This window comes from Caenorhabditis elegans, chromosome X, assembly GCF_000002985.6.
Source record: "Caenorhabditis elegans chromosome X".
Classification (NCBI taxonomy): domain Eukaryota; kingdom Metazoa; phylum Nematoda; class Chromadorea; order Rhabditida; family Rhabditidae; genus Caenorhabditis; species Caenorhabditis elegans.
In genome coordinates this window covers 348844-370307 of record NC_003284.9, presented here as the reverse complement: position 1 = coordinate 370307, position 21464 = coordinate 348844, and the positions used below count along the sequence as shown (strand labels likewise).

The 21464-nt window shown below is 34.6% G+C and overlaps 3 protein-coding genes and 3 non-coding genes across 6 annotated transcripts; 1 reads left to right on the top strand and 5 right to left on the bottom strand.

Annotated features, from left to right (window-relative positions):
* Positions 1-5704: 5704 nt before the first annotated feature.
* Positions 5705-5725, bottom strand: 21ur-13047. The gene has a single exon (NR_070326.1).
* A 1617-nt stretch (positions 5726-7342) lies between these two features.
* C04E7.5 (Transposase) lies at positions 7343-9529 on the bottom strand. Its single transcript, NM_001129623.4, has 3 exons — positions 9371-9529; positions 9188-9325; positions 7343-7555 (listed from the first exon to the last, which is right to left on the bottom strand). Exons 1-3 carry the CDS (start codon positions 9452-9454, stop codon positions 7373-7375), a joined length of 405 nt encoding a protein of 134 aa, NP_001123095.1. The 5' UTR covers positions 9455-9529; the 3' UTR covers positions 7343-7372.
* Positions 9530-10084: 555 nt separating this feature from the next.
* C04E7.1 (uncharacterized protein) lies at positions 10085-12216 on the bottom strand. The gene is made up of 5 exons (NM_075690.3): positions 12091-12216; positions 11923-12038; positions 11558-11877; positions 11398-11511; positions 10085-10259 (listed from the first exon to the last, which is right to left on the bottom strand). The coding sequence occupies exons 3-5, from the start codon at positions 11633-11635 to the stop codon at positions 10110-10112; spliced, it is 342 nt and encodes a 113-aa protein (NP_508091.1). The 5' UTR covers positions 11636-11877; positions 11923-12038; positions 12091-12216; the 3' UTR covers positions 10085-10109.
* Positions 12217-12368: 152 nt separating this feature from the next.
* Positions 12369-16689, bottom strand: sor-3 (Sop-2-related protein 3). Its single transcript, NM_075689.6, has 13 exons — positions 16650-16689; positions 16428-16517; positions 16232-16378; positions 15577-15695; positions 15313-15526; positions 15090-15171; positions 14593-14723; positions 14391-14534; positions 14186-14341; positions 13914-14018; positions 13542-13658; positions 13366-13487; positions 12369-12716 (listed from the first exon to the last, which is right to left on the bottom strand). Exons 1-13 carry the CDS (start codon positions 16686-16688, stop codon positions 12587-12589), a joined length of 1596 nt encoding a protein of 531 aa, NP_508090.2. The 5' UTR covers position 16689; the 3' UTR covers positions 12369-12586.
* Positions 16690-16966: 277 nt separating this feature from the next.
* C04E7.7 lies at positions 16967-17072 on the bottom strand. The gene has a single exon (NR_070325.1). It is a non-coding gene; the product is annotated as an Unclassified non-coding RNA C04E7.7 (non-coding RNA).
* On the top strand, positions 16972-17053 carry C04E7.t1. The gene has a single exon. It is a non-coding gene; the product is annotated as a tRNA-Leu (tRNA).
* Positions 17073-21464: the final 4392 nt, after the last annotated feature.

Genomic DNA, 21464 nt, shown 5'->3' with positions numbered 1-21464 from the left:
TCCGGAAAATTGATAACACAAAAGACGCAGATTATTACAATTTAAAAACTAACTAAACATACATTTTGCTAAAATGCTAAACTAAAATGGGCATAACTCAGTCAATGATTTTGGTTGAGCGTTGAAAATAAAAACAAGTGAGAGACTGACAGAGAAAAAAAGGACAAATGAGGCTGGAATAAGGTTTTCTTAGAGGGGGAAAAGACACAAAGCAGATGGTAGCAGATGCATGGATTGTAAACGGGGTAAATTTTACCTCGAAGAGCAATGTATGGAAAAAAAATTGATTTTGCATAGAATAGAATTAAATACAATGGCTACTTCACAAGCGTAAGAAAGAAAAAAAATAACAATTTTAAATTTGCATTCATCTCGACTTTATCTTTAAATTTCGTGCAAAAAACACTGAAAACATGAAAATTGGTAGATAATGAGAGAAAAAAAATTGAAAAGTTAGAACGTACAGGCTTCCTGCATCGAACGAATTCTCTTGGCGATAACTTAAACAGGAAAAAGGCAAAATTGCGATTTTTCCAATTTTCAAAAATCATATAAAATATAGAAAAATTTTTTGATTTTTTTTACTATGATACTTGGTCATCGTGGTATAAAGGCATGTTCTAAAGAAAAAAAAATTTGGCATTTTCGGGTCAAATAATATAATAATTAGATTTTAAAAAAAGAAGAAAGTTTCCAAAAATGTCAGACTTTTCCCATAATTTAATTATTTTAAGTTTATCAAAAGTTTGCAATAATCAAATTAAGGAACAATCCCACGGACTTCAAAGGTAAAAAAGTGCGCAGAAAAATTATTTTCTTTAAAGCTTAAAGGTGGAGTAAGGCCAGTGGGGATTTTGTTTAAATAAATTTATAATGATCCAAAACAATCAAATATGATAATAAAGCACTCAAAAATGTTTTAGATTTTTCATAATTTTTGGTCAAAGTTTTTACAAATTTCCAAAATTTTCAAAAACATGAGCTTTTGAGAAAATATAAAGCAATGTCGCATGTTCCTACCCCTACAATGTTTTAATACAACTAATTAAAACAAAATTAAAATATAAAAACCGTAGGAAAAACAATTTTTTTGGCCGACTTCCAAAATTATGAATGGCAATAACTGAGTAATTGTCACTTTTTGACAGTATATAAAAAAATTTTCAAATAAAAATAAAATTTTACTATGATATTTGGTCATTTCGGCACCATAGGAGTAGTTTTTACCACTTTCCCCACTGGCGCTTCTCCACCTTCAAGTTAGTATGCTCTTATGCAGATGAACATGTCAATAGTTGTGAAAATGTATTTTTGTTTCATAAATTGGTGTATTGAAGGAATGGGTCTTGCTCGAAACTTAAATTAAAGTAACACATGATTTTGAAATTTACATTAAAAAATGTCAAAAATGGCACTCAACATCTCGCGATTTGGAAAAAATGTTTGATCGTAAGTTTCTAAAAACCTACTAATAATGCATTTAGTCATGCTGGAATAGGTTTAAAAAAAATTCACGGCTAAGTGAGAATATAAGACATATTTAATAAAAAAAGTTTTTAGCTATCCATCGGGTGTGGCACAAGTGAAAAAATCCACACAGCTCCGATTGCTCAAGAGCACGTGGGGATAGTAATTGGCCTTACTATTAGTTCTATCTCTGATGACAATAATTTTTTCTGCAACTCTTGCAATTGTAGCGGTAAAGCTAATAGGTTTGTAATGGATTTTCATCTCGTTATGTGTTTATTTTCACGGCATTATACTTTTATTAAAAAACTAACTATGTTTCAAATTTTCAATTCAAAACCACAAACTATCATGTTTAAAATTAAACGTTTTTGAGCATAGTCTTGAATTCGATTACACCACAAAAAAACAAAAAAAAAAGCCTGCAAAATTTCTGGCACTTTATGAAACTTTTATGGCAGATTGGCAAACCGATTTGCCATTAAAAAACCAACAAATTGCCGATTTGCCGAATTTACCGAAAAAACAGCAATTACCAAACATTTTCTGCAAATTGCGGTTTTGCACTTTTTTTGAAAATTTCAGAATTTAAATTTCAATCGGCAAAGTTGTACGCAACCTATGAATGTTCCTGCATATATTTTTAAACGTAAACAAATTCGATGAGAATATCTGAAGAAAACGAGGAAAAATTTCAAAAAGGCACAGTTTTGAGTGTTTCCGAATTCTACCAAACATTTCCGGAAAATCTGATATCCAGCAATCGGCAAATTGGCAATTTGTCGGAATGGATTATTTCCGGCAAATCGACAAACCGTCGATTTGCCGATTTGCCGAATTCGTCGACAAAAACAAAAAAAAATTGCCACCCACTGTGACTGTTAAAATGTTGATATTACATTTTTTTTGACTATTTTCCGCCAAGCCGAAATTTACTTGTTTTCGACCCTTTCTTGAAAGATTACTTGTTCAGTCCGGTGACCGTTGAGCCCGTTCCACCATTTTGGCAAAATCACATCTTAAATTGTAAGCAATTAGGCACACCTAATAACCTCTCGAGCAAACTGCTACATTTTCATATCGTGACACAGAATATTTCTAAGAAACATAATGCACAATTTATTACCCACGCAAAAACTAAGAAAAAATGAGGTATAATGAGGTGGCGAATGAGGTGAGCCATTTCCAAAACTTTTGTATTCAGGATTTTTTATCACTTATTCAGATACTTGCTGAAAATGCAGACGCTTTCCAAATTAAGCCCGACAAACCAAGCCTCTCCTCCGAGGAATCGTGTGGCAACCCCAGAAGAACTCGTGAGTTTAGAATATCCATTTTGTAGAAACAAATCTCAAGTTTAGAACAAGCTTCGTGAGCAAAACGCACTTCTGGAGGAGCACTGCGAAGTTTTGGTAAGTAGAAAAAAACTAAAACAGATACAATCTGTTCTTTTAGTCTGCTAGTCTCACTATCAGAGACAAAGTTTGCCCGTAACACATTTTGTAGTTGTTCTATAATATTTTCAAGTTAGATTATTTGTCAAAACAGTATGAGAACTGAGGTTTTTATCCCCATTTTTTGAGGAGCAATATTAAACTTAAATGTCGCATGAAAATAGCATACAGGAGCTACCATCCGATGGGTCCTTTTTTCAGTAGAATTACTAAGTGACCCACAACTTTGAAACTAGGAAACAAATTTTGATAAGAAAATAATTTCCGCCAAATTTTCAATTTAATGCATTTTGCTATTCTGTCAAAATCTACCATGTCAGTTCATACAAAAAATAAAACATGATTCACAAAAAACCAGTTTTTGAATCTTCTTAGAAATACGTTGTTTACACTTTTTTTGCATCCATTTTTAATTTTGTGTTTCAATATAACCACTGCTCTGTCAAACAATTGAATGGGCTTTTTTGAATTATGTTCTAAGTATGAAATTTGAGTTCTACGTTTAAAATTTTGCATTATATTTATTTCCCAGTCAATCTGTGATCAAACAACAAGCTGCAAACTGTAGAAAACTTTGTGAAAATAATTTTTGCACTTAACTTTTTTTCTAAAAAAACTTATTTTCAACATTGTGGGTACTAAAATAAAGTGACGACCATGAAAATGTTTCATATGCTGGGCAAAACGTACCAACATTAAAGCAAATCCTTGCAACTTGAAACAAAACATTTATAAAAAGTTGTTAAAATCCCTTTAGAAGTTGCAGAAACCAATGAAGCTGTGAACGAAATTTCTTACTAACTAAAGGAATAACGTTAAGTGTGTAATTTCTAGGAAGACAAAACAAACTTCAAATAAAATATTAAATCTTTGGCTACTTTGTTAAGCTTGGTTGTAAAGTTGGAATTTTTTGTATGGAAATTGAGTGTTTTTTTCTGAAATCCCTGCTTTATTTAGTGGCTGTGTCAGTCCTTGAGTTGTTCATGAATATTTTACAAAACCAATTCACCCAATATTTTCAGTTCACTGCCGAAAACCGCCGCAAAGGAATTCAAGTATTGATCTTGGACTTGTATCGATGCTATCAAAACGCGTTTCAGTTTGGCAACTACTCGTTCACCGAAGTAAGCGAATGTTATTGTGTGGCACATAGTTTGACCTCTAAAAATTTTGGGAAACGTCACACAACTTTAATTTCATGAATTCACTAGAAACAGTGTGGATTTTTAAACAAAAATTCGAAAAAAGATGTTCCAAAATTTAATTTTTTCTCACGAGAGAGGCTTGATTGTTGAAACTCCCTCCGTTTGTCTATGTTTTGTTTCAGCTTGTTCCAGCTTTGTTTTTTTTTATTAATTAATTCAAAATATATTTTCTCTATCTAAGAAAAACAACAATGAAATATTAATAAAATGACAATCTTTCTACCTAAATATCTCAACAATTCCTTAAATTGTTTTCTTAAACTTCACAAATACACTAATCAAATTGAGATCTACAATTTTAATAAACTTTTATACCCTCTTGCCTACTTCGTTTTCGAGAAAAACGACAATTTTTTTCAAAAAACCACCTAAAACTATGAATCTAGTGTCTTTATATAGATTCATAGGCAATTGCCGGTTTGATATACTAGTAAAGATTAAGGAAAAAATTTAAAGAAATTTTAAGCTAGGGCACTTTAACTGGAACAAATCTTCAATTTTTAGGTCTGAACACAACTTTGTCGAAGCACTGCTCCGAAAGTATGCATGCCAAGTGTTTTTGAGTATACCAAAATTGTCGATTTAGTTTAATGGAAAAGTTTGAGAGAAATAATTTGAAGGGATTTCCAGCCAGCTCACTTTTGCTGAAATTGAAATCATATTTTTAGGTGGTTTTTTGAGAAAATTGTTGTTTTCTCAATTTGATTAGTGTACTTGTGAAGGTCAAGATAACAAATTTAAGGGAATTTTGAGATATTTAGGTCGAAATATTGTCTTTCTAGCAATATTTCATTGTTGTTTTTCTTAAATAGAGAAAATATATTTTGAATTAATTTTTTAATAAATTTGCAGCAACTACAGTCAATTTGCTCATTTCCAAAAAAAAATTCTGAAAAAACTGAATCAAAGCTGGAACAAGCTGAAACAAAACATAGACAAACGGAGGGAGTTTCAACAATCAAGCTTCTTTTTTTTTCTACAATTTTTTTTCATCTATCTTTTCAGGAGCGTCGGGCTAGTTTCAACGTGATGTTGAGAAACATTCATCAGATTGAGTTCATGTTCAACAAGAGGTTTGTCAATCCAAGACAGGAGATCCAATCGAGCACTTTGCCTACTCGTCGAGTTATTCCACAGCCGCGATTTGTTTTTTACCAACTGTTTCTCACATGCTTCCGCCGTCAGAGTGAGAATTGAGAGATTCTTTCTACACTAGTATATGCTACATAGAGTTCATCTTCTTCGTATTGCACGCAATTCTTACCAGTAGAACCGCTCGCATCATCTCAAAAACTTTCCGAGCAATTTAAAATTTTGTTTTTTAACTTCAAATTTACGTTAACCAAATAACCAAAATGTATGATATTTGACCCGGAACTTATTATCTCCTAATAAAGTATGGTACTTGTATATTACATGCCTTCATTTTCAAGATGACTTTCCACATCTTACTTACCGTGACCAGAGGTAAAAAAGATTAGTCTCTAATAATTGATATTTTTCTTTATTTTTAGTGTGAAATGGCTTAATGGCTTGATAAGTTCTCTTCTCACTTTTGATGTTCATCAGACTTGTTTTTTTCCTCGCTAGTCTGTATAAATATGAATTTAGAGTCGAAGGGAATTTTCAAAATTATTTGAAACGGAACGTTTTCTGAAGAATGGGTGACCTGAATTCTGAGAAACTCCGCATCCCGAAAATTCAAAAAATTTTCAGAAATCACCAGGAAATGTCCAAAAATAATGAGAAGAAAACAAATCTGATGAGAGAAAAAAGTGTACTCATTACACCGAAGAAAAATTAATAAGGGTTGGCGGGAAAGTCCTGTCCTAATTTTTTGTATTGTCATTGTGAAATGAATATCAAATTTGCTGTTTATTCACTCTTAGGGTTTGATAAGCAGAAAAAAGTGTTTTCAGTAATTAACCCCCTATCTCTCTCCCTCTCTCTTGGTTCAAGTTAACTTGCGATAAGTGAACCTACCTCAATTTTTGTTCGGTATGTTCTGTTATACATGCTTCTGGCGCACAACACAATGAAGGATTCAAAAACTCTTCTAATGAGAGTTTATGATAGACCTGTTCCCTCGTATAAAACAATACAGAAATAGTTCGATCGTTTCAGAAAAAAGCGACTTTTTTTGAATGAAAAGGTATGCTCTAAAACCCACATGAATTAGATTTGAATGCACTAAAAGCCAATATTGCATCGGATCTATTTCAAACTGCCCGTGAGATGGCAAGCACGCTTACAGTCTCTCATAACTCCATAACAGATAACATGAAATTGCTCGGAATGAGGAAAAAACTTGGTCGATTCGTGCCTTATTATTTGACCCGTTCCAATCTTTCCCACCGAGTTGATGTTTTATATAATCTCCCACTCTCTACGGCGGTGACCGTTGATTGAACTGGCTCACTACTGGAAACGAGGAGTGGATGTTGTACGCTAACCACCACACACAGTACCAGTGGATTGGAGAAGGACAAACCCCACAGGTTACTTACTTACTTAGTAAGTAACCTGTGGGTGTGTTCCGAAATGTTCCGAAACTCGGCCTTCACCCGAAAAAAGTATGGTCTCTGTTTGGTCTTGAGTGCAAGGCTCCTCTACTGGGAGCTGTTACCCGAGGATAAAATTATTACCGGAGAGACTCATTCAAGACAACAACAGAATTTTAAGAAAACAGTGAATCCTTCAGCCTTACAGGATAAGTAAGTATTTTTCCAAAACAATAACGCTCAACCACATGTTGCAAGACATATGAAAGAGGAACTGGCAAAATATGGATAGCCGATTATCCTTCAACTATCTTATTCTTCTGACATTGCTCCAAACAATTATTGGCTTTTCCCCAATCTGGCTTGTGCCCTTTGAGGTATAACCTTCACAACACGAGAAAATCTCAAAACTGATATCAAGCAATACTTTGAATCCCTGCCAGCTGGATTCTACAGACAGGAAATCCACAAGTTAGATCAATGTTGGCAGGACTGTGTTGATCATGATGGAGCCTATAACTGATTTTTTGTTTGAGTTTGCTTCGAGAAATAAATGAGTGAAAAATAGGACAGGACTTTCCCGCCAACCTAATACTTCAAAACAATTGCAGAAAAAATTAACGGTCTCGCGTTAAAAATGAGAAAAATAATTTTGAAAATTAAAAGCGACATGTAATACGCAAGTATCTAAAGTATATACAAATACAATATATATAAAACTTTACTGTAAACTTTATTGAATTATTCATTTGAAGCAAAACATCGATTTAATTCCCATAATTACATAATCACAACTTGAAAATTGGGTTGTGCCATCGTAATGCTTCTTTTCAACCATTTTTTGTTTGCGACGAATAACTTCTTGAATAAATGCGTTTTCACGGTGCCGGAGTGAACATTTCATCCTATCAAACCGTTCTCGCCGTTTCTAAATATTAAATTAAAATGTTAGAGTCCGCGTTCGGAAAATGAAACTTTGTTCGAAAGAAGGCTCAAATGAAGGCTCTGAACTCGTTATTGGACTTTGTTACGCCACTATATACATTCGATAGAGAATAGTTACAGATGATCACTCCAAAAAATTTAGCTGCTTCAGAGCAGGTTCGACCAAGTTACGACATTTTGAAAGTGCCAAAATACCCCTTTTTAAAAATTCAAAAAAAATTTTTTTCGAAAAGTTGATTTAAACGTTTTCAAATAGTTGGAAATAATGGAAAAATCATACCATACAAGTTTCAGTTCATAATTCTCAAAAAAATCCTTGAATTGATCTACATGAACATCTACTTTTTGGTATTTTTCTCAGGATATGTAGATTATTTTAAGGGTTTTTTTTGAGAGTGATGGGCTAAAACTTGTATAATATATGTTTTTTTACTATTTTAAATCGATTACAACTATTTTATCAACTTGCAGAAAAACAATTTTTCAGTGGAAATTTTAGATTTTTTTCAAAGGTTCAGAGGTCTTCAAGGATTTTTTTTCGGCAACTTTAAAGTGTCGTAACTTGGTCGAACCTGCTCTAAAGCAGGTAAATCTTTTGGAGTGATCATCTGTAACCATTCTCTATCGAATGTATACAGTGGCGTAACGAAGTCCGATAACGAATTCAGAGCCTTCCCTTGTTAGGGCTTTCCGAAAAAAATTTGAAAGAACATGGTTTGACTGAAACTAATTGACAATTTTGGAATAAAATAGCTGAATTGCTTGCTGTTACAATATCACAGTTACTTTTCACTTGTGAAAATTTCAAGTCTGTTCTAGTAAAGAAACTTCGGGGAAAACTGAGACGGGGGCAAAAAATTAGCGGGCATCGTGTTCTTAGGGGGCATTTTCAAAAATCTCAATAGGGACATTTTAAACATCCGAGATTGGACAAATTATTTATTGTGTACTGAATAAGACTACGACTTTTAATAGAACTACAATTGTTTCAGGCCCGTAAACCTCCTTCACACCCAATAGTGACATGAATCCAACCGACCAACGTCATAAGGACTGGAGATGGCAAAATGAAAGACGTGCCAACTATGTAGTTGGTACTTGGTACATACAATTTCTATGTCACAATGCCGTGACAGTTTCCCCCCCCCCCCCCCCCAGATGGTTTGTGAGCTTATAGAGAAAGGTGAGCCTGTGATACACAGACAGCATAACTGCCTCCTAGCTCTTCTGCAAGAGAGTGCCCTTTAGCAGATGAGCCTGTACAAATTTTGGAGCTGACATAATCTTGTGCAGAATAAATGTGTCCAACTGTGGGGAAAAACTGTCAATATGTAGTGACGTGAAATTGTGTGTACCAACAACCAACAAGCATAGTTGGTACCTTTTCAATCTCGCCAGCTCCAATCTTCATGACGTTGGCCGGAAGGATTCATGTCACTATTGATTGGACGTGAAGAAAGTTTACGGAGATGAAAGAATTGTAGTTTCATCAAATGTAATATTCTCGTGAAGTATACTTTTACTTAGTTTTTGTAGAAAATCTAATATATTTGCATGTCATAAATAGCTTTAATCTGCCGAGTTACTAGATAAGTAGTCAAAACAAAACTCATGCCTCTGTGTAAAATTCAATTGATAAGTTGTACACCTTGTTGTGCTCTTCAATCATTTTTGCAACAATCGATTTTGCAATATCTTCTTCCGGTTGACAGAGCCAAATGTTGAGCTGGCTGCGATTACGGAGCAGTTCTTGCTGAAATGAAAGTAAAAGCTAAAAAATTCTTGAAAAATATGTTACCTGTTCCGAGCCACTACCAACTTTCCGTGGAAGAAGACGAAGATGTGTTCTGATTTCTAAGTCAGATTGTCTTTTAGAAGACATTTCTCTGACGTTTCTTTTTTTTATCGAGAAATGAGGAAACTGAAAGCAAAATATGAAAGAAAAAAAAGACAATGTACGGAAACAATATAAGCAAGTGGGAAGCGCCGCAAAAAGTTTTAGACAAAACTGACGTTTTTTTAAGTGAGAAAAAAACAAATCCTTTTAGCATCCATTTTGATGTCAAATAAAGGGCACGCCTGAAACGAAATGGAATGAGAAAAAATATTCCTTTTGGTGAGTTTCGCATGGTCTTAATAGGCCAAAAAAGTTTTTCTAGAAATTACTACGATGAACAAGTTGAGGGTCAGGAGTATTTTCTCAAAAGTGGAGGCGCGAAACTTTGTTGATTACTTTAATTGATTCAAATTGACACAAGTAAACCGAATCTCGCAATGAAACCCCTTAGACATGTTTTGAAAAAAATACTGTTTTAAAGAAAGTTGATGAATGAAAATAGTCACAAAGTACTTAATTAAACACCAAATTATCGTAATTCAGTAGAAAACTTACAATCAGAAATTAACGATAAATATTTTTGAAATTCACTAACCGAATGTCAAAGCACCATACATAACAGCGAAAAATTGTATCATAGTGGAATTACTCGTTACCAGAGCCGATCTCATAATTTTTTGAGTAAAAAAACAACTTTATTCTACTGGAAGCATGTAGTGAAAATACGAATGAAGCGACGGAGCAAATGATTGCGCGGAGGTGGTGGTGGACGGTCGGCAACAATTTCGATAAGGCATTTTTCTTGCTCGCGGAGTTGACGAATTTCGGCGCGGATCATTTTGCGGCTTGCCTGAAAATGGAGTAATTTTTAATGAACTTCTAACAAATTGTAACAATATGTTTCTTATAAAATCAATTTTGATTTGTACGGAAAGGCAAATTAAAAAAATTGCCGTGGTCACACTTAGAATCAAATTAATTTTTTTCTGGCTTACAAATTAGTATTAAGTTTATAGAAAAAAGATTACAGATATAGAGGCAAATAGAACATAATTTTAATTCAAATTAGTTTTGTAAAATTATTCGTTTATCGATTCGTTTATTTTTCCGGTCAGGTGCCTGTTGTCTGGAGAAAAAAGAGTCCCTAGTAAAAATCATATAACATTTTTTACTTTGGAAGCGATTTTTCACCAGCATAGTTTGTACTGGTCACTTAATAATTAAACTCTATTGCTTATTTCTCATTCGCTCGCAGTCGATAGTACAAAAGTGCTTGCAAAGCGGGCAAGTATAAGTAGAGAGTGATTACTCGAGGTTCATCATTCGCGGTGAGTCAGATGTCTGACTTCCGTACCATGTGCAAAAAATGATTGGTTGAAAAACTCCCTCTCAACGGGACTGTTCAAATAACACCGTTATTCGTATTCTGAGGAATGAGCTCGGAAGAGTGGAAATTCTTCCTAGAATAGTTTCTTTCTTTTTTCTGGCTTACAAAACATAGAGATATTTATTTGTGAAGAATGATTAGACCATCGACGACACCGTACACGATAAGCGCTCTACATAGTATGCATGTAGTGTTATTAGACTGCAAGACTTTATCTCGATAAAAGTTAAAGCAGACTTATATCATTGTGAAGTTGAACCATGAATTCAGATGCATCTTACTTAATCTCGCAATCAAACTATGTACATTCACAATATTTCAATTTCTGTGTCCACCTAAACAACCGGAAAACAACAAAGAAACAGAGTGAACTGTAACCTCTCTCTTTCGGGATCTTTTTTGTTTGGCCTATTGAAACAGTGTAGAACAAAATAAGAAACAAGCATTAATGAAAAATAATTATTTCTAGTTTTTGACTCTAGAATGGCATAAGGATTACAGTCTGTTAAAACTGCTTCAACAACTATTTCTGGCTACGGAAATTGTATTGCACGTAGCTGTCTTATTAGTTCATCAATTTCCGCTAACTTTACTGACTCACCGATTGATGCAGCAGGCATGTCTCCAAACGCAGAATGTGCATTATTCTGACAAGAAACGAACGGTAAGCCTCGAGCTTCCTATTTATGGCCGGATCATGAGAGTTGAGTGACACCTGGAAAGACATCTTTGTGGAAATGTTTTCGAAAACTTTAATTCACCTGATAGCGAATCTTGCGCTTGATAAGACCATGCATCTGCTCGAGGTCAGCACGCTCAGAATCCCGAAGCAAAATCATATCTGAAGTGCCAACAAAAAAAGATAGGAAAGAATAAAAGAGATGAGAAAAAATGAGGAGAGTGATTTGACCAGCGACACCGTATGAGTCAAAAATGAGGGGCGTGACTGTCGTTTCATGTGCAGAAGAATATTCAATTGCAAAACATGTCTGATGGAAGCATTCGAAAACGTTTCAACAAATTGTGACGAATGACTGCCATACATCTGTTGTTTTAACTACTAGGCCAAAATATCTGCAAACTAAAAACCTCGCACGGAAATTTGAGTGTGTTACATTAAACTCACCGGCAAATTTGAGTGTTGTGGCTGCGAGTGAGCAGCAATCATATCTACAGTAAGAATAAAGCAGGACAATTCCCTCTCATTGAACCTATCAACGCGGAATTGTTTGGCAGCAACTACTAGAATAGTTAATGATGGTGTAGCCAAATTTTATTGCATTATTAGACTTGCCTGAAAACATCGAATATGAAACTTTTTGAATTTTGACCCAGACTTGGACTGTAGTGTGCACTTTTTTGGTTTGGGCGGGTCGAGGTCGGGGTTGCATCTTCGGCCCCCTCAATGAAAAAAAAAACTTATCATCTCTTTTGTAAAAAATTCAAAATCACTATTTTCGATATGAAATTATAACTTACCATTCGAACAACTTTTATAACAAAAGTATTTTGGATCTATACTTTCGTCCGAACACATACTCCACCTTTTACTTTTGTAATAAAATTTTACATACATATATCATATTTACTCTAATATTATCAAAATATATAAACAGCACACTTAAAAACAAGGGAACACGAAGGTTGCTAGTGAGTTACACATTTGAAACGAACGAATGTTTGCGAGGTATGAAAAGAGATATACCCAAGGAGGATAGAATAATAGCGGTAATTTATGACAAATCATATGAATGAAAGCGTATGAAAAATGAATTGGAGTGAGAGACCAGTCAAAAACTCGAAAATCCGTTGTTGGCGTTTTTGTTCTTTTTGAGGGGCTTCTCATCGAAAAACTCTCCGTGAAAGTTGATAGCAAGCTCCATGTCAAGACAAGCTCCCAGATGGTACAAATGTGGATCGCTGAAAAAATAAACTGAGAGTGAGAGTGAGTAAGTTTGAGACAAAATGAACGTGTCTATGTGGATATTTGAAAATTACAGTTACTATTTTTTTTTTGTGGTACCGTTGGATTATTGTAACCCTTCATCAAAAGGTTGAGAGACTGGTAAGTTGTTTTTTTCCTTAAACTTAGGACAACATTTTCAGCCTGGAAACCTATAACTTTCAATTTTGAGGAGTTTGAGAAGGATTCGAATAATAATGAAAATTCGTTAAAATTACAACTGTTTTGGTTTTTTGGCTTAAAAACCTAAAGTAATGTCTAAGAGTTTAAGCCGGTGTACTCACACCTACTTTTACCCAAGTAAATATGCCTACACCAAGAGTTCTAATTCTGAAAATTCAACCTAACAATTTTGCTGGCAACTTTACTTCAATGATTGCATGCAATATCAGAATACTTCAAAGATACAAAAAAGGAAACGAGCAACAAGTTTTGCAAATTCAAGTTTTAAAATCATTCAAATTCTTTCAAATTTGCTTAACTTAAAGTGGTTTTCATCACACTAATTTAAATGTTCCTATTTTTTCTTGGTCATAAAATTGACACTTCAAACTTAATCATTTTTCTCACATCCAATACTTTATATTTCCACAAAAAAAAACTAACGCATTGTGAATGTACACAGGTTCATCCTCGCCGCTCACTTTTAGCCGTAGCATGCATTCTTGCTGTCCAGTCACTTCGGCAGCCGTCAACTGCAACGCTCCTGTAGGTGTAGGCCGGAAAATCTGAACAAGATTTTGATCGATAAAATAATATAAAAAACAAAGAGCGTTTAATACCTCACAAAATTTGAGCGTATCCATGCTCTTAAGCAAATCCTTTCGTTTGTAATCTGGTATATGATTCATGAAATTTGTCCACTCTTTGTGCGCGCCAATGTTGTCTCCGAGCAGCGGCTGAAATTTATTATTGGAAAATTAAGTGGTAGAAATTTTGAAGAATTCCAATTAAATTTTCGAATTCTCTCGACATTGGTCTAATGTATGTATGATGATTGTTTTGTTGAATATCTCTTGCTTTTGAAGAGCCTATGTAAAAAGTCAAAAAAAAAAAGTCAAAAAAGGAATTTTTAAATTTTTAAAGGAGAATTACCATCTGTTCAGAAAAGAAAAATAGAAAAACAAGCAACACTACACATTAAAGTTACATACCCTGCTTCTGAACATTGCGTCCGGAGTATCGTCAAGCAAAAGAGGTCCGTTCTTTTTCTTAGCAATTTTTGGCGAAGGCTGCACTCGGTCACTTGTTTTGTGTTTCTGAAAAAAAAAACGTATTTCGTGTAATTCAAATTTGAAATTTTATTTTATTCAAATGGCATATTTTTCTCTCCATCCCTTGTCTCATCCCAAAATATGTTCATCTGTTTCTCTTCTTTACTCCTTTAATGTATTTGATTTTATATATATATTTTCTGATTACTTACATCACACGGATTGCAATACGTACGAAGGTAACCATCTAAATTTGATTCATCAGGAAGCAGCTTGACATCAGGCGGTAGAATTATCTGAACTTCCATCCGTTTAGCAACTGAATATGGTAGAATTCTTGGATGATAGACATGAAACTCGTAGGGTCTCTGGAAAATTACTCGATTGAAACAAAAAGAACTAGAACAATAAACTTACATTATTTTGCTTACTGGTCACAAGATTTTTTCCAATTGAAATATTGAAAAAATGACGGTTGTTCCTGCAAGTTTTTGTAGTGACCTTGTGAGCAAAATAAAAGCGTTTCTGATCCAAGTCCAGATAGACACATGCACTGTATTCCTGTAAAACAGTTTTTTGAGTTTCTTCTAACATTTTTACAGTATACCAAATCACTTACTGGAATACGATGGGGAACTGGGCAATTGTTTCTAAAGACTATTTCTGGAACAGCGCCGAGTTTTTGATTTGTCGATTGTTTCACGAGTCCGGCAACCAGGTCAACGTTCATGTGTCGATTGTAGGGGCCTCCTGAAAAAATCGTAAAATCACTTCTCTTCGATTTTGCAAATGATTTTCAAACTATTTTTGCTAGGGGAAATTGCAAGTAATCATTGAAAAATCTCGATCAAACTCATTACTTTAATTGAAAATCTAAACTTTTACATTACTCAGTTTATTGCCGAACTCTGAAAAATTTCGCAACCGGCAATTGCCGAAGTTGCCGAACTCTGAAAATTTTGCCAGCCGGCAACTTGGTTGCACAGCCCTGATAAGTACCGTAATTTTTAACTTTTTTAAACGTTTCTTTAAATTTTCCCCACTGGCGCACATCCACCTTTAAATAATAGCTACTTGGCTGTGAGAAAGCGCCAATTTGGATTTTTTTCCACTTACGTTTCAAATACTCTTGCTTCTCGTTTTTGCCCCAACCGATTTCATGACAGTATGGGCTGAGCATATGTATCCATCGTTTGAACTGAAAAAGCATTAAAAAATGAAACAAAAAGACTGGCATTGTTTTTCTGAATATTTTCCGTTTTTCAAGTTTCCAAAACACCAAAAAAAGTTTATTACAAAGTTTTGATGCACCCAGATTTTACTTTTGCACACAACTGACGTTTTGATATTCAACCAACAGGAAACCACGATAATTTTTGACAACAGTGGCCATGACGTAAAAATCCGGTGCATCTTCAAGTTGCAATTCAAATTGCTGTCCAGGTTTCACTAATGCGGACAAGCCTTGTTCAAAATACGGAGTCGCTTTCTCAAAATCGCGGATTATGTAAAAGTCGTCCCAGTTTCTCGCTGGAATCAAGTGTTGGCACAATCTGAAAAAAAAACTATTCAGAAATAATACTAGTAGTTTCCTAAAACTTACGGCAGGGCTTTTTCGAGTTCACTTCTTGTCATTATTATATCCGAATACTCTACCTGAATATGCTTTTCTTTTCCGCTTTCAAGAAATCGAGCCACAAATAGGTTTTCCGGGTTGCGTGTCTGAAACTTTGAGGATAATGTGAACGTAAATTTAAACATTGGAAGAAAAAACATAGAGGTACTTAAATAATACCATATTGTTTTTTTTCATGACTGACTTTGAATAATTCTAGTTTAAATAAAAATGGAAGTTTGGCTTTTCATTTGTTCAGCACATTTTTTCGTGCAGTTATTTTGTAGTGATTTTGCAGTGAAGTGATTTTGAAACAGGGGTGGACGACAAACGATTTCAACAACGAATCCAACAACGAATCGGCAGTTTGCCGATTTACCAAATTCGTCGACAAAAAAAAATTGGCCGAACGGCAACTGCCGCCCATCCTTATTTTGGAGCACCTAGGGAAATCGGTATCAAAAATAACTTTTTCTTTATATAACGTTTTTTAATGAGTTTTGCACTCTTTTTGGCTGTTTTTTAGATGCAATACTATTATAAAGTTAAAAAACTAATATTATTATCGGGAAGTCATTTTCGATGCTTACTTTAGCGAAAAAATATCACAATTTTCAACCGTATTATTTGATAAAAAACCAACCAGAATTTTGCAAGGGAATATATCGTCCTTTCTTTTCACAATGACCACCAAATTTTTTGAAAGCATCCACATTTTCAACGATGTCGCTGCTTCGGTGTGTTGATTGGAAATGTGGCGACCTTCTTGTGGAAAGAAATTGGATCTCGTCTGAAAAAAAAAACAAAGAAGTTCGCCTTAACTATTGCGTTGGAAATACCCTGGCATGACTAATCCACAATTTATTATGCGCTAAAATGTCGGAAATGGGCTCATCAAACATCAAAATTGATTCCATCAAATCAGAATCCTAAAATTAGAACTGTTTTAGAAGGGTATGAAGCTGAGGTGGTCTTGCAAATCGGCAAACCGACAAATTGCCGGAATTAAAATAATTTTGACGTGAAACAAGTAAAATGAGTGCCAAATATTCAATACTTACGCAAGGTTTTATGTCTTCTGACTGATTCGTTGTGTCCATCCTGAAAATATTTATTTGAATAAGTTAAGAATTATCTGAAAACGTTTTGAGTTGTTTTAGTAAAGTGGAGAACAAGAATTATAAATAAAAAATTTCTCCATCTGCAGTAATTACAATAACACTCTAAACAACGACACCATCGGAATATCGGAATGTTGTTTGTGGCGTCAAGAGAGGTGTAGTGAGAGACGGTGGAGAGGCAGAGAAAGAGAAAGAGACAGAAAAGAAAATCGGTTGGGGTTTTTTCAACATGTCAACAGCTTGAGTGAAAAGAGAAAAATGTGGAGAGATGGCCGAGCGGTCTAAGGCGCTGGTTTAAGGCACCAGTCCCTTCGGGGGCGTGGGTTCGAATCCCACTCTCTTCAGTCTTTTTTTATTAATTTTGAATAAAATCATTCAAAAATAGCATGTTCAATGCAACAGTATATATACATATTTTTTATAGTGAAAACAATATTTTCAAAATAAGCAAAAATCTTATTGAAATCAGCATTTAAACTTTCAAAATTAGTGGTAAATATAAACTTTAAAATCTGAGAAAATCAAATAAGACTATGAGAATGAAGGCATTATGAGAGATGGCCGCATACCAATAGTTATCGATTCGGTGCTGAGTGGTATGTGGGTCAGCAGGAGGAGAAATGTGTACCAAACATACATGTCAACGTGTGACACCTGTTTTATGGAAACTAGTATAAAACGTGTGGATCAGGGATGTGCGACGCCGAAGTTGCCGAACTCTGAAAATTTTGGCAACCGGCAATTGCCAAAGTTGCCAAACCCAAAAAGTTTCGGCAACCGAAAACTTGGTTGCCGGTTGCCGCATAGCCCTGGTGTGGATACATTTCAATTCTGCCAAGCAGCCTCTAATAAATGCCGAGTGTGGCGACTCCGCCCCTTTTTCGCGTTTTTTCGCGTTTTTTTTGGCTTGCGAAAAAATGTCACACTTCGTTTTCATTAATAACTCTAGAGCCGTTTGACTGAATTTTATAATATTTGACAGCTTACTAGAAATATTTCACCACGGGGGAGCAAAAAACTGCACAAAGTTTGGAGCAAAACTGAGCTCAGGGCGGTTTTCCTTAGTTTGAAAAAAATTTTTGTTGCTCTTTTTACCCCCAAAAAACCATGTTTTAATTGAATTAAAATTCGGGTTTTGCTCGGTTTTGTTCCAAATTTATGTGCAAGATACTACTCAGAGAGGTGAATTTTTTGAAAGAAAGTTTGAGTTCATAAGTGCAAAAGGCAAAAAGTTGTTTTTCGTCTTTATCTCAAGTTCTACTTCATCTTTTTCGATACTTTTTTTTCTACCCCACGTAAAAAAGTTCGCTAAACACGATTTTCAACTCAGAATTAAGAAAAGTTTTATGAGTCGGCCGAGCAAGACGAATAAGTGCCACATTTTGCACACTTTCCCATTTTCGCGAATCTACTTTTTCAATCATAACTCGGTCAGTTTTCGAGTTTTCTTAGTTTTCCAAAAATTGACGTGTAGGTCTCATCAAGACGCATCGAGACATATAAAATTTGTAAAAAGTTCAGTGGGAAAATTTTTCAAGAAAAAAATAATTCAAAAATTTAGTACTGGGGGGAGTGGTTTCCTGCGTCTCCTGAACATTTTATCCACTAAAGTTTTGCGGAATGTATTTTTAATTCATAGTTTTTGATTTTATTTGATGGAAGATGAAGTTTCGTCGCATTAGAAATACTCTGCCAAGAGATATTATTTTTATTAATTTTCAGGCCAAAACTTGTTTTTTTTCTATACATCTGTCTGTGTACAAGATATAGCCCTCAACTATACGTCTCCTTTTTGGGAAATCAATAATGAGTACAATCCTGTAATAAAATTTTCAAAAATTCGTTTTCCCGCTGACATATCAGTAATAAACGGTTTTCGAACGCCTTTTCTCAAAATGTAATTATTGAAGAAAGCGGAATCGAAAAACGACTCCCTCCAGAAATTTCCCTTCCCTGCATCTCCCTGTCGGGTCTCTCCCGCATGGCCGAGTGGTTAGTGTGTATGGCTGTGAATATTTTGCTCGTTTGCTCGATTCCCCCAACTGACAAATGTTTTTTTGCTAATCGGGATTCGAATAGAAATGCTCGATTTTAAGCAAAATATGAGTGGGTCTCCTCTCCTCCCATTGGCTCACTGCAATTGTCACGAACCCTCTGACAGGTTCGAGGCGAAGCCGAGAACCTACGTCCGATTGGGGGACTCGCCCTACACCCCCTGCAACTGGCGGGCCGCAGGGCCCGCTAGTCTATCTTAATAAACATGAATTGACAGAAAATGCATAAGTATAAAATGCGATACGCAGTGTCTGTCCTTTTTATTTTTGAACTGAAAAAAAAACATATTTCCTACGTGTTCTGGACTACTAGTCCTTGCCAATCGATCTATGGGCATTTATTTTTTCCTGCAAATCTTCCGGGGTCAAATAACTTCCTACGACTCGAGCGTTTGGAAAGGGTCAGACGTCAAACTGTACTTGTGAGTTCACCCAGATAACATGCATCTATATACTCGTTTTTGACAATTTTTTTTTTGTTTCTTGGCTTTTCTGTAGCCTCTATTTTTACTGCACCGCTTGCTTTTTTTTTGTCTTTTTTCTGGACTTTGAACGGAAGTTGTGCTGTCTAACTTCAGAGTCTGTTTCAGAACAGGGCGGTAAACAATTTTTCCCGGCAAATCGGCAAACTGCCGGAATTGAATATTTCCGGCAAATCGGCAAACCGGCAATTTGCCGATTTGCCGGAAAAACGGCAATTGCCGAAAATTGTCGGCAAATTACTGGAAAAAATAAACGCTTAATTTTTTCTGATTTTTCAAAGGCTATTTTGTCAATCATCAATTAGTGTGAGACGTTATCATAAAAAACAACGGAATTATACAAAAACACAAAATTAAAACGGGAAAAATTTAAAATTTACAGTAGTAAGTTTTGTCGTGGTGAGACCTATGCTTCAAAACAGTGGCCCTCCCTTTGATTATTTCCGGCAAATCTGATGCCCGGCAAACGGCAAATCGGCAATGTGCCGAAAATTAAAATTTCCGGCAATTGGCCGATTTGCCGAATTTGTCGACAAATCAATTTGCCGAACGACAATTGCCGCCCAGCCCTGTTTCATTATTTAATTAAAACTTATGCTTCGTATAATTTTCAAAATCAACATTTAACTATATACTTTATTAAAAGTAAAGTTTATCAGATAAACTCTTAGTTTTTCGTTCATTTCAATGTTCATCCCATCCAATTTCAATCAAAATGATTCCGTATTCTACTTTTGGCTGATCTCACTTGCTTCGAAAATTAGAAACTTGCATTAATTTCTACAATGAATGGAGAAACCGTTGTATGTTTGTCACTTAATGTAATTTTTCTCATTAATAATGAATTAAAAACATCTCACGTTTCAGAAAATATTTTAGCCAATATTTTCCTTCGAGAACACATGCATTAAATACCAAAAAGTAGGACAACTCCAAATTGATTTTTTGAAATTATTACAGGAATGTTTTTGGAAAAACTCCCCTTCACCTTTCCGGCTTATAACGTCAATATAACTGTTGTTCAATAAGATAAAACATTTAAATTCAATAATACAAAGATAACCTGTCAATTTGTTTGATTTTGAAAATATAGATATAGAAGATTTTATTTCAACTGGAGGAAGTACGATAATTTTGAGTTCTGAAAAAGAAACAATTTTTTTAATCTTTGCTCATTTTAAACTAATTTACCCTTAATAATTTATTATTTATTTCGAAAAGTAAGTGAATACAATCAAGTGCAAATCAGAAATCATAAACACATATTCAGCTTGTTTTCGAACTGAAAACTATAACTTTGTTCAACACTTAAAGGTGGACTACGCTCTGTGAAGAAATTGCTTAAAATTCCCATGGGGTCACAATGACCGAATATCATGATTGAAAAATTCCAAAAAATTTTCTAGATTTTATATGATTTTTTAAAAATTCGAAAAATCTCAGTTTTCACCTAATTTGTCGCGAAGTTTTTCTCGGAAAATTTGAATTTCCCGCCAAAAAGTTTTCTCAGAAAGTTTGAATTTCCCGCCACAATATTTTCTCTGAAAATTTAAATTTCCCGCCAAAATTTTTTCTCAGAAAGTTTGAATTTCCCGCCCAAATGTTTCTTCTCAGAAAATTTGAATGTCCCGCCAAAGTTTTGGGTCTCACCACGATGGGTCTCATCTAGATGGGTTTCGCCACGACGGGTCTCGACACAATGGGTCTCACCACGATGGGTCTCACCACGATGGGCCTGACCACGAAGGGAGACGGACCCCGCCAACAGTTCTTAGTATAGTTGGGTGTGAGGTCACAAAAACAAACAAACAAACGGTACGGACAGGAAAAATAAGCTGTATTTTTTTAAAAATATATAAGTAATGATTTCATTTATTCTCATTATTCCACTGTTTTTCTTCATTTTTTGTGTTTTTTAAATGGAAATTGAATCGAAAAAAAAACAAGATAAATGCAGAATGTGTGCTAAAAAGTCATTGAAAGTGCATAAAACTGTGAAATATACTAATTTCATGCTTGTTGTCGTCGAAACTTATAATTTTACTGTTTTACGCATTTTCAATTACCTTTTCACAAGCATTCTGCAGTTATCTTGTTTTTTTTCGTTTCAATTTTCATTTAAAAAAATATAAACAAAATGAAGAAAATCAGTGGAATAATGATAATAAATAAAACTAATGAATAAACAATGCAAGCGCGGTCCTTCGAATGAATCAATT

Bases quoted from the DNA above. Each gene is read 5' to 3' on its own strand.
- C04E7.1 (NM_075690.3), bottom strand. From the start codon at position 11,635: ATGATTTTGCTTCGGGATTCTGAGCGTGCTGACCTCGAGCAGATGCAT. The intron at 11,512-11,557 runs GTGAATTAAAGT...ATGTCTTTCCAG, and splicing joins AGCGCAAGATTCGCTATCAG to GTGTCACTCAACTCTCATGA. The intron at 10,260-11,397 runs GTGAGTCAGTAA...CTCCATTTTCAG, and splicing joins CATGCCTGCTGCATCAATCG to GCAAGCCGCAAAATGATCCG.
- C04E7.5 (NM_001129623.4), bottom strand. From the start codon at position 9,454: ATGTCTTCTAAAAGACAATCTGACTTAGAAATCAGAACACATCTTCGT. The intron at 9,326-9,370 runs GTAACATATTTT...CTTTCATTTCAG, and splicing joins TTGGTAGTGGCTCGGAACAG to CAAGAACTGCTCCGTAATCG. The intron at 7,556-9,187 runs GCATGAGTTTTG...TTTAATATTTAG, and splicing joins CAATTGAATTTTACACAGAG to AAACGGCGAGAACGGTTTGA.
- sor-3 (NM_075689.6), bottom strand. From the start codon at position 16,688: ATGGACACAACGAATCAGTCAGAAGACATAAAACCTTGC. The intron at 16,379-16,427 runs GTATTTCCAACG...TTTTTTTTTCAG, and splicing joins TGTGGATTAGTCATGCCAGG to ACGAGATCCAATTTCTTTCC. The intron at 15,527-15,576 runs GTAAGTTTTAGG...TTTTTTTTTCAG, and splicing joins GAACTCGAAAAAGCCCTGCC to ATTGTGCCAACACTTGATTC.